The sequence below is a fragment of the Callospermophilus lateralis genome, chromosome 6 (assembly GCF_048772815.1).
Source record: "Callospermophilus lateralis isolate mCalLat2 chromosome 6, mCalLat2.hap1, whole genome shotgun sequence".
Lineage (NCBI taxonomy): Eukaryota > Metazoa > Chordata > Mammalia > Rodentia > Sciuridae > Callospermophilus > Callospermophilus lateralis.
The window spans coordinates 94,642,026-94,654,810 of NC_135310.1; the positions used below are offsets into that span (position 1 = coordinate 94,642,026).

At 32.4% G+C, this 12,785-nt stretch overlaps 1 protein-coding gene across 1 annotated transcript in view; it reads left to right on the forward strand.

Annotated features, from left to right (window-relative positions):
- The window catches only part of Eys (EGF-like photoreceptor maintenance factor), a 1,514,165-nt gene that overhangs the window by 85,888 nt on the left and 1,415,492 nt on the right, over window positions 1-12,785 (forward strand). Inside the window, 1 exon segment of the mRNA XM_077109730.1 lies at window positions 2,447-2,565. Within this exon segment, the coding sequence (XP_076965845.1) occupies window positions 2,447-2,565 (119 nt within the window).

Below are 12,785 nucleotides of genomic sequence, written 5' to 3' on the forward strand. Positions count from 1 at the left end.
AATGTAATTTTACATACTTTCCAGTTTTAGTTATTTCTTTTAATTTTTTTCTTCTCTTTTGATTACATGATATTTTCACACCTTATTAATTGAATATTTAAATTAAGTAGACAATTTGTTTGTTAACCGTTCTCACAGACCACTCCGTCATATTTGCCACTAACTCTTAAAAATATTTTGGAGTTAATTTTTCGAACTTCACAACTCTTTATCACCAACAGTGTTTAAATGGAACTTTCTTCTTGGAACAATGTCCATTCTATTAACAATATTTTTTTCAAGCCATTACTGAGAAGTTTTAGCTTAATTATAGAAAGCATATAATATAAAGGCCTACTATAGTATCATTTTGTAATTCACCTATAATTTCTTGAAAAACACCTAACCAGTTGTCATTAACCTATATTAAAAGAAACATCAACATTAAGAGTTTTTAGTGGAAAGAACATTAAGACATGCTTGTAACAATCAAGACAATTATACTTGTAAGGGAAAATTAGGTCCTCCACTCCACCTCTCCAAAACATGTCAATGTCCTAATTTAAGCAATATGTATCAACTCTATGTTACATAAGAAGGAGAAAATAAGATAGCAAATAGAATCAAGACTGCTGATCAGCTGATTACATCACAGACTATCTAAACAGGACTGATGTAATTACCGGTCCTTTAAAGAGGAAGAGGGAGAAAAAGTATTACAGTCAGGGAGAGGTTTGAAGATGCTGCAATTCTGGTTTTGGAGTTGAAAGAAGGGACCATAAACAAAAACTGAGGTCAGCTTCTAAAAACCAGGAAAGTCAGGAAAATATTATCTCCTGTAAGTTCCAGAAGGAACATAACTGGCATCTTGATTTTAGCACAGTGACATTCTGTTCAGATTTATGACCTCTGAAACTATAGGATAATAAATTTTTATTTCTTTAAGCTACTAAGTTTGTAAAAAAGTTTTCGACACATAACAATTTGTTATATGAATGAAAAATAGTGTAGTAAACTATGAAAATTTATTAGTAGGATCACTTGAAAAATTTTATTCTAAATCTGAGAATAAGAACAATTAAACACACTCTAACTTTACTAGTTATGAATATCTTAAGAAGTGATCCTCAAAGGATGTTTGCTTAACTATTAATTCATAAAAGTACTTTAACTCTTACTTGTTCTTGTGTTATTCATTATTATGTTTGAAAAATCATGTTTTATTATAAATAATTTTGAAGACACTTTATCATTTCCACCATCACCATGCAATAACCTTAGGCAAACTCTGTATGTTTCATATTTAGGTGTTTTTCTTTAGGGGAGGTGGTACCAGGGATTAAACTCGGGGACACTCAACCACCACATCACTAGCTGTATTTTGTATTTTATTTAGAGACAGGGTCTCACTGAGTTGCTTAGTCCCTCACTTTTGCTGAGGCTGGCTTTGAACTCACAATCCTCCTGCCTAGCCTCCCAAGCTGCTGAGATTACAGGCATATGCCATTGCTCCCAGCTAGTTTTTTTTTTTTTTTTTTAATGAGTATTATTTAATTGGATTCCACAAGGAAGAAACACAATCATCTAATTCAAGTTCATAGGCATTTTATCTTAGAATTACTTAAATACTATTATAAGTTTGAAAATGATGATGATAAAGGAGAAAAAGGAGGGAAAGAAAAGAAGACCAGAGGAGGACAAAAAGTTATGAATAGTGCCTATAGACTACAGGGGCAATAACAGATAAGTTCATCAAATTTGTTTTACTTTTGTTTTTACCTAACAACAAATGTATAGATTTATAACATTACAATATTCTATTTTCTAAGTATAATCACATCAAATTTAAATGGCTTAAGACAATTATATCATTATTATCTCTATAGTTCTGTGAATTAACATGTCTCAGCTAAGTGGTTCTTTCTTGGTCCTAGTTTCTCATGAAGTTACAGTCAAAAAGTATCTGGGACTGCAGTTTATCTGGAAAGATTGCTTTTTCACCTGTTTGGTGGCTTATATTAGCTATCAGCTGGGTCTTTAGCTGGGGGTAACAGCCATAATCCTAAGGAAGACTTCTTCATGTGACCTGGGGTTCCTTAGAGCATGATGATTGGATTCCAATGAACCTCCCCAAATACATGGAACTGCAGGATCTTTATATCCGGCCTTGCTTAGTCACATAACACCACTTTTCAATAGTCACAGCCTGTGTTCAATGCAGAAGTGCGTAGTCTCCAACAGCGGATTGTTGGTTTCACCTAGGAGAAAGAGTTTGTGATTGGGAATATATGTGACATGTTAGAAAATAGAACATCCCATGTTACTGCACACAAAACAACTCCCCCCCGCCGCCTTTTTTTTTTTTTTTTAACAATTTCCTTCTCTTTCCAGGCAAGAAACCATTCATTATCTTTCAAATATCCAAAACCTTTGTAAAAATATTTTTAATCTTTAATTTAATTCCTAGGATGTTGTGCGCATCTCTTCATTAATACATTCAGGAAAGTTATGCAAGATAAATGAAACATCATTTTCCTGGAAGGGTAATGTTGCATGTATTAAATGTGAAGAAGACTACCAATACAGGTATAATTAATTTTCTGCTTGTTTTAATACAACATTGAAGAATATTAAGTCATTTGGACAAAATAACAGAAGTTTCTGATTTTACTTTTAATTAATATCTTGTACTCATTTAATGTTAGAATAAAAATATTTACATATTCTCTACTAATTTTGGTGTTAATTTTAAATAAGTTTTTATGGAATTATCAAAAATGATTTGGGCAAGAAGTTATAATATAAATATTATATTTTTAATGGAAGTTTTAAGGTAAATGAAAATATTTGAAGAAGAAATGTGAATCCCTACCATATTATTTTCTTTTTATACATATAGTGTTAAAATTTGAAAGGGTAACCATCTCTTCCTCTAATTCACAAACCTCAGCTAATGGTTGTTAGTTAGGGTCTAGTCAGACTTTTAGGTGGTAACACTTACTTTTTTGCCAAAAATTACACATTTGTAAATGATATCCTGGCATATAATTTTAGTTCACTTTAAATAACTTTATAGGTATTTTCTCACACCATTAAAAATACAATTTGTACTATTCACACTTGCTTAAGTTTTATCTCGCTGCTTAAAGAAAGTTCTGTTGGACTTTCTTAAAAAACAGTAAATAGCCTCACAATTTTAGAATATTTATAAAATTAGAAAATTAAAAGTTGGGGTATAATGTAGCCTTCAATACACCAAAAGAAGCATCATAGATATATACTGCATAGTACATTCATGAATTTTAAAGCAGCAGAAATTCAAAATTTCTAAAAAAAAATGAGTTGTTGAAAAGTGGCTTTTCAAAAAAGGATGAAGAGAAGAACCTTCATCATTACATCTTGGATGGTCTAATCCATTGAACAAATTTGTGCACGTATTGGTGTTTTATCAACATACCAATAAACACAATTAGTATTATTTCAAAAATAGTGGCTTTTTAATTTACTATTTTTGGTTCTTTGCCTAATAGTGCTGGCATATTTGTGAATCTACTTGGAAAATGACCAGCTTTAAAAAATATAACCACCACTATGCTAATATAGGTAAATATACATTCATCTATAATTATTGGTTTTATTATTTTACAATAAAGGGTTTATTTTAAACCCTTATTAACATTATCCTGGCAGCTTAGAATGCAGTTTTGTTTTAAAATATATAATCAAGAGATAAATTAGAAAACAAGAAGCATGGTTGTCATCTCTCAGTTTATTGTTCTGTTAATTAATGGATTTAATTTTTAAATAATGTAGTAATTTGATCTGAAGTCTTTTGCTAATGAGTTTTAGTTAATATGGGTGTTATAGAAATTCAAATTTGATTTTACAAAACTGAAAGAAAAAAATACCTCAAGTAAGTAGGTTAGGTTTGAAAACTTACTCATAAGGGTCACATGAGTTACTCTCTGTACTCTGAAATTGTTCATACTATTGAAATAGACACTAGTATTGCTGTATGTATATACGTGGCTATATAACCAATGTGATTCTGCAACCTGTACACTTGGAAAAATGAGAAATTATACCCCATTTGACTCAAATGTATGATATGACAAGATCATTGTATTGTAACAAGCAACTAATAATAATAAAAAAAAGTATTTGAAGTACATATGGCCATGCCAACTCAATTTAAAACACTGTCCCTTCCTTCTTCTCTTGATTAAGAGAAGAAGCAAATTATGGAAAGTAATAGAAAAGTAAGAACAAAATTGGTCCAACAAGGCAGAAGCAACATTCTATTTTGAATTATAAATGAAAAGTAAAGCCTCAGAAATCAATAAGAATGTGATAAAAAAATTTTGGACACAAATGCAGAATTTTCAACTCCTAACCTTCTTTCCCCCAATTTATCAATGACAAACTCTGTTAACTCTTGTTACACTGACTTGGGTGAAGCAAGTAGGTAAGTATAGCAGGGTTTGAGAGCATAATTTTTAAATAATTGAGATGTTTAAGGAGGAAGATGGAATTAAGTCCTGATGCCACAGTGAGGAAAAATAGGAACACATGTATAAAACCCATATCCCAAAGTGTAAATGTTGAAGAGTAATCACTACTTGAAATAGTGTAAAGGAAGAGAATTCTAAGAGGAAATGAGACATGTGCAGATCTGTTTGAAGGAAAAGAGCCTCATAGTGAGGAATGACCTGGGAACATTTGGCCTCTTGGGATATCTGAGGTAAAAGGTGATAAGAGGTTAATTTCAATGGCCTTGAAAGTAGATCATAGTGGGGCAACCGTGGATATGGGCATAACGTTAGTCATGTGGAACTGACTCAGAAGCTCACAGAGCTCAAGAAACAGTCTTCTGTGAATCCCTCCAAAGGCAACACTAAAGCAGGAGTCTGTGCTCTACTAGATTTAGGCAAATGGATGGGGTTCCAGGTCACTGAAAGATCCAGCACTAGTGAAGTTTTTGTAGGTTCAGTGATCACCTCTTGGTGATCACCTCTTGGATGCTGGGTGATCACTGAACCTATAAAAGGTGGTGGAGAAAGGGAATTCTGACATGACATAGAGAGTTCTGAGTTCTTCAAATACACTAGAACAAGATACGCTATGCTTGTGCCCCAAGATTTTATACAAGTTTTGAAGTCTATCATGAACTACAGACCTGACATTGCCATATTTTAACCAAATGCACACACACTTACTTAGTCTAATATCTACTGAATGCATTGGATCTACTATCTATCATTTGTGTCTCAATATGATCACATTCTGAATATTTAGAATGTAATGAGGAATGAGGACCCAAAACTAATTTTTAATATCACCACCTGGTGTTTTACTCATTCAATAATTTTTCAAATTTGAAAAACAATAGTTCATCATAATTTGAGCAACAGTTTATTTAAAAATCTAGACAAACTAGATATTAGAAAAATACAAATACTGTGGTTTTAAAAATCAGAAATATTGTGATATACAGGTTTTTTTGGTTGTTGTTCTAAACTTTTTATTTTCTTCACTCAAACTCTAAAATATTTTATGGGAAAATGATGTTTCAATTTATTTTTTCAGCTTGGTTTTATTTCTGTTTCCTATTCATTGAATTGCAATTTTTATAGCTTCGACTCCTTCTTCAATCAGTGCATTAATATCCTTTCCCCCCTTTCAAGTGAGTTTCATGATTTCATTAAGCTGTGATGTCTCACCATGTTAGCCATGAATAGAGTTAGAATTTTCAGCTTCTGTCACAGTAGTTAATTAAGCATACACGTGACTGAACTGAAACACTGCATCCACAAAAATGCATGGGTCAACATATTTCCCTTCAATATGATAAAGTTATATTTTCCCATAGATTTCAAAAAATACTTTTTAAAATATCAATAGCATGTTTGGATCAGAAATTTATTCATTAATGAAATGCTTCAACGTGGACACTCAATAACTCAACTAACAGGAAACCTCAAAGTTTTGAAATTAATTATTTCAAAATCTGGGCTGCTACAATTACTTGCATAAAAACCAATAAGTTCTGGTTAATTTTTCTTATGAATAAATCATCTAAAAATTTAACAGGACAAAGTGTGCTAAAGTTTAAGAGTAGTTTTTAGCTGAAGATTTTAATTATAAACAGTTAAAATATTTACATCATTGTTGATATTCCTTTAGCAAAAGTAGGTATGTGCTACTAGTAATGTGATTTTTATTTTCAGAGACTGTTACAGATGACAGAGGTCATCGTATTATCTGGTTCTCTAAGTGCCTCTTTTGGGGAACATTTGTTTCCATCAGTATAACCCTTCTTCAATTAGTCCTGGACATGTCAATTTCTCCATAAATAATAAAAAACAAAACATGAAGTTAGTGCAGACATCTCTGTAAGGTTGAATAGGTTGAATTCATTTTGTCATTTCTAAGTTTTCTAAGTCATACTTGATCAAAGGATTCTTAGCTCTAAAATAATCTGTAAAATCTCTTAACACTTCTTAAAATTGAAACTTCCTCACTGTGCCCTCTTGATCACATTTTGTTAGCAGTAAATTCTCTAGAATTGATATTATCTCTTCTACACCATTCTTTCTTTTCCTAACTGAAACTAGGGGACCATTTCTCCTGTAGACTACTTAGGTGTTCACTGTTCACATTTCCACAACCTGTGTACCACAGGAGATGAATTGAAAATAGATGGCTTTGCCACTTACTCTCCTCTTGAAGACCTTACCCATTTTAACACAGACATTTATACCTTCCCCTCTCTGATTTTTTGTCCTTCTCCCTTGCTCATTAAGTGTTGTTTTTTTTTTTTCCAAACTACTTCCACTTAAAGTTTTAACACCCAGTTGACCTATTATTGTTTTTATCTCCATTATGCATATATCTTCAGTTCACTTTACATCTTGGATATCTACCCACCTTTGACACATATTTTACAAATTTAGTTCTCTTCCTCACCTGAGTCCATCTCCTGCAGTCATATACTGTAACTTTCCATTACCTGTAATTACACACCTTGCATGTCTTAATTAAAGGTTTTCATTGTTTGGTCAAGAATTCATGGATTTCAAACTTATTTGCCCATAAGTTTTAAAGAGGAAATTTGCAATTTTTTCAATAACCAACAAACACCTCAACTGAATGACTGCAGTGGTTCTCTGTCTCTCATATAGTGCAGATCCTCATTTTCCTTTAAAAAGCCTATTTGCACCTGCATTCTCAAATTCCTTCTCTGCTTTTTTTTTTTTTTTTTTTTGTATTCTAGCAAGCTGAAAACACTAAACCTGTTTAACTCTCTATCCTACAAGGTAAATTTTTATCAATTTTCATATATACCTAATATAGCCTTTTAAACAATACATTACAAATTAATGGTTGATTTTCAAGTCCCAGACAAAGCTGCTTGTCTACGGTGTTGTTGTTGTTAAGATTAATTTATTTTTCCCCCTCTCTAAATTTCCCCACAAATATATACCAATGATATGAATACTTTTATCATTATAAAAATAATGGTTTTGTTCAAGACACCATAAACTCTCATCTGGAGCTGTTCTATAGCCTCCAACTTGACTTCCTTGTTTTGTCTCTTCATTGATGCACATATGGAATGAAAATATTATTGACAAAGAATATTTAGGTTGAGATCTAAATGAGGTGATGGAACATGATAGAGAAAGAGTGCTTGTGGCAGCAGAGGATACTCAAAGCCAAATCTGTAGCTTATTCAGGCCATGCTAATGACTTGTATGGAATAACTGGTCTGCAGAATGCAAGGTGGGGCGGGGGCAGGTAGAAAACAAGAAGACAGAAAGGATCCTAGAAATAGGGGCAGTCAAAACATGCAAGCCATTTTAATATTTTGACCTTAAGTAATATGAGAGTATTGCAGGGTTGTGGGCAAATTAATTACAATATTTATATTATATTTTAAAAATATAATGTGGCTGTTGTTTTGAAAATACATTGTGAAGAGGCCTGGGAAAATGCAGGGACATGTTAGGAAGTTATAGTTAGTAGAAAATAGTGGGTTAGACTACTATTGAAGAGAGGACATGGTAAGAAATTTTGGATTATGGATGTATTTTTAAGGTGTTTTTAGGGTATTTCTTTATACCAGAGAGAGAGAGAGAGAGAGAGAGAGAGAGAGAGAATATAGATATATTGATTTATAGTTATTGACCTGAGTAACTGGAAGACAGTTACCATTATCTTACATAAGGAAAGCTACAGCTTAAGTAAATTCAAATGGCTTGTTTCCTTGTCTTATTTTTGCCACAAAAAAAGTGTGTATTTGTTTTAAAAATATGTCTCTCTCCTGCCACAGCCATCCAGTAGTTTTTTGCAACATGTAAATAAATTCTGATATATTAAAAATGCTCCCAAGGTGAATCATCTTTTGCTCCTGCCCATCTCCCCCCCATCATCTCTTCTTACCAAGGTCTCTTTGATTACTCCAGTGTTGTCACTTTGGTCTTTGAGAGTTTCTTTTTTGGCAGTGTTGGGTATTGAACCCAGGGCCTTATGAATGCTAGGTAAGCACTCTACAAAATTGAACTATGTCCCCAGTCTTCTCTTTGAGGTTTTTCTATGCCCCAAGTGTCTCCTTTTTCAAGACCCTGTGTTTACTTGTCTCCATCCTTTTTCCAGAAAGCACACTGGCTCAATATTAACTTCATTCATGATTTTGCTCAAATATCATCTCCTGTCTTTGCTGCTAATTTTGACATTCTTAAAATAGGTCATTCCAGCCAGGCACAGTGGTACATGCCTATAATCCCAGCAGCTCAGGAGGCTAGGGCAGGAGGATTGAGAGTTCAAAGCCAACCTCTGCACAAGCAAGGAGCTAAGCACATCAGCGAGACCCCATCTCTAAGTAAAATACAAAATAGGACTGGGCATGAGGCTCAGTGGCTAAGAGCCACTGAGTTTAATCCCCATTACCAAACAACAACCACAAACCCTCATTCCTATTACTGTCTTCACTATTACCTACCTTTATTTTATTTATTTATTTTATGGCATCTATTCCTATCATTATATTTTTATGTTTCTATAATTTTCATCCTGTATCCCATAAGATAATGTAAATTAAAGCAGATAATTTGCTGTTTGAAGAGTGGAAACTCTTCATTGTCTTTCTACATTCAAAGTTCAGAGTAAATCATGCTAATTTTAATTACCACCCACAGAGGTCTAGTTAGGTTATATTAATGTTTAAAAAACTATTAAACGTGAATCATTTATGTCTGGAGAACCACATGGCGACCTACTTTTCAGTTTATGCCCAAAAGCTAAATTGATAAAATGTGAAAGCCTGTAAGTCTATATATTTGTCTTTGCCCATATAAGCCACAGTAAGTAAGCATGTAGTAGTACTGCAAAGCTTTATTGTAAGAATAAGTCTTTATTTACTTCACAGGCTTTTTTCTAAGAAGTGGAATAGGTACATGACACTGTTGAAATTGATACAAGTAACTCTGCCTCAGAATTTCCATCTCTACGTGATAAAACTAAAACAGACAAAAGTGAACTGCAATGGTTTACTTGAGATAAAAAAAAAAAAATATTGCAACACACATATTCGAAAGGTTCAGACCCTGAAAAAAACAAATGTACCAAAACCCCCTCTGAGTTTTCAAACAAGTGATAGGAGTGTTTCAAGATAACAGAAGCACAGAAAAACATTTGGAGTTAGTTTCTAACTATCTCTTTTCCATTTCCTACAATAGGGTAGTTTGAAAGAACTATTTCAGCAACTAGAAATCAGTAAGCAAGAATGTGCTTCCATTCCAAGAATGACTCGGTTACATACTGTCTTTCAAGAAGTTCTTTAAACAATAATTTTCAATTTTTATTTTTTGATTTATAGGTAGTTACTTCATTATTTTAGTACATTAGTAATTTTCCATAACATTACTAGTTACCATACATTTGATTTTTTATTTTATGAAATTAATACATTTTCTTCGATATTTTGAAAAACTTCCTTTTAAAAATTTGTATTTAGTATATAGTAAATACTTAGTTTTATAGATTTACATTTATGAATTCTCTAACCTTAAAATCTGACATAAATCTGATTTCTATGTTACATGAAATATTTACAAAAATGTTGGTGATGGAGCCAATACAAGTTACTGCTATAACTATGGTGTTAATTGCTGTGTCCCTAATGAAGACCAGCACTTCTCATTAAAATTAGTAATATGAATTCTGTAAGTCATTGAGCAAAGTGGAATATTTTGCTCAAAAAACATGTTAGTTTTAAGAAGCAACAAAGTTGTCAGTATTAGATTATTTCATTTGCTTGCATGATCAGCATCCTAAGGAGAAATTCTCCTGGTGTGTAAGAAAGTAGCTTTCTAAAATTAACACTAACTTACCCTAATTCCCAGGGTACATGAGAAAAACCCAGTGTCCTTTAGAATAATATGTATCTAGACTTTCTGCTTTCTGGCTCAGACTTGTTCTTATTGTTCCTTAACTTAACTAGAATTCTGGGAACAGAAAAAAGGCATTCAAGGGCATGGTGTTTTACTGTCCCCTTTTCTTTAGGAATATTACAATAATTTAGGTTACTTTTGCCTTCCAGTTACAGAGTAGTTTCATATAGATATGTAACTATAAGTTGGGTTTTCTAACAACGTCTGAAAAAGCATTTCTTTCCTCTTTCCCCTTATTTAAAACAATTGATCTCTTTGACAAAACTGGCTGCTAAATATTTTGAGCAGCTTAAATAAATTTGGTCTTATCTTTTATCATCTCAACAGGAACAATGCATGCAGATTTTTATTGCTTTTTGAGCTAGGCAAACATTGTTAAAATAGCATAACAAGAGGATAACCAGAGAATAGTGAATACTTTATCCATATAAATACTTTGATTATGTAAGAAGTCAAAAATCAGTCCCACTTAAGTGTTCTTCTTCTCCTTTTCTACAAAGAATGAATGATGTTCTGAATTGAAGGGCTGAAGCCTTTCAGCTGCCAAAGAGGGAGGATAGTGTCATATAATGCAAGAGAGAGGCTGGGCCCAAGACACTCAGAAGAGGACAGATAGGACAGCTACTTGAACTTCATTGGCAGGATTTTCCTTCCCCTTGCCAAATGATGTCTCACTTGGAACAGTGCAGGGAGATACGGGACTTGATGAGGTAGCAAAGAAAAATAGCCCATACAAGAGAATACTTAAACTGTAGAGAAGAAATGAATCAAAACAAAATGAATAGAAATGGAGGTCTTTGGACTTGGCAATTTAAATAAGAAAACTAAAAAAAAAAAAATAAATAAATGCCAAAAGATTCAAGAGGGGCACACACGCACATACACTAAAAAAAAAAAAAAAAAAAAAGAATGCACTGAAAAACCCAGACTTTCATTTAAACAATTTATTTGAAATTTGAGGGGAAATGATGACCCACATTACAGATGTCTAGAATATTTTAATGGAAGAATTATTTTAAGATAGATGAAGTAATAATGAAATGAAGAGTTGCTTTCATCTTCATAAAAATAAGTGACTCTCACCCTAAGTTATGATCTTAACCAATAATGAGTTTTTCATAAAGCTGCCCATGGCAAATTTTGAAAAACTGGAAACCACTAGTGCTTCCTGTTGACTTTAAATTGCTTGAATTTTCTCTCAAAATATTCTATACCCAATTGTTTATTTTCTATCTTCTCTCATTAAATGATAAGCTCAATGAGGGAAAGAAATTTGTACACTAAAATGTGCACCATGCCTAGAAAAACAAATACCTATGTTATAAGCTCAAAACTTATTCATTAAGTGAATGAATGAACAATGACAGAGGAAGTTGAGCATCAAGGAAGAGATCAAGGAGACCCAACATGTGCATAATAGCAGGACTAGAAAAAGAAAATAATATAAAAAAGAAAAAAAATTAATCATCTAGAACAATAGCAGCTCTCGAAGGTGTAAAAGATTATAGGAGGAAGCAATAAATAATCAAGTGGAATGTTTCCTTGAGCTACAGAAAGAACTGAATCTGAATATTAAAAAGGTGCTCCATGCAACTCAAATTGACAATAAAGGCACAAGAGGAAAATCTATTAAACTTCAAGACAGCAAAGTCAATTTACCTACAAAGAAAAAGTAATTAGAAGAAAAAGTAGGGTGACATCATATGGTTTATTTGCAACCCAGGTCAGGTAAAGACACTCCAAAAGCATTGGTAGCCCTAGACAAAGTAGAAAGTATCTTTAGACTACAAAAAGACCACTGCTTTCTTCAAATCTATACATGATTAATATATATTAGATGATGAAGGAAATATTTTTGTGTACAACCTATCTCCAAATATTCTATCTGAAAACAATAATAAACTGACAACATTTTTTACTAAAAGCTTCAGAATAGAAATCTCAAATAGGGAAATGTTAAGGACAAAAATAGGGTGTAAAAAATTAAGATTGAAATGTGCAAACATGTGTGTGTTTCTGTGTGCACACATACACATGTGTCACATAGGTAAATCTAAACAGAATATCTAAATACATAACAAAAATTAGTTATGAATTAGGGCTCCTGAAACAGAATATTCAGTAGGAAAAAATTATATTTAGTATTAGTATCTGAAACTAATAGGAATAAATTATTAAAAACAAGACTCCCAGAATTTAGACTGTGAAGGAAGTATAAATCATAAGAGAAATTTAAGTGTATATATGAAATGATAATGCATGTATATTAAATGATTAATAGTTCTTTTCCAAAGTAAATAAATATGTGGGTGTTTTGTTTTTGTTTTTCAAGGTGGGGATCAAACCTAGGGCCTT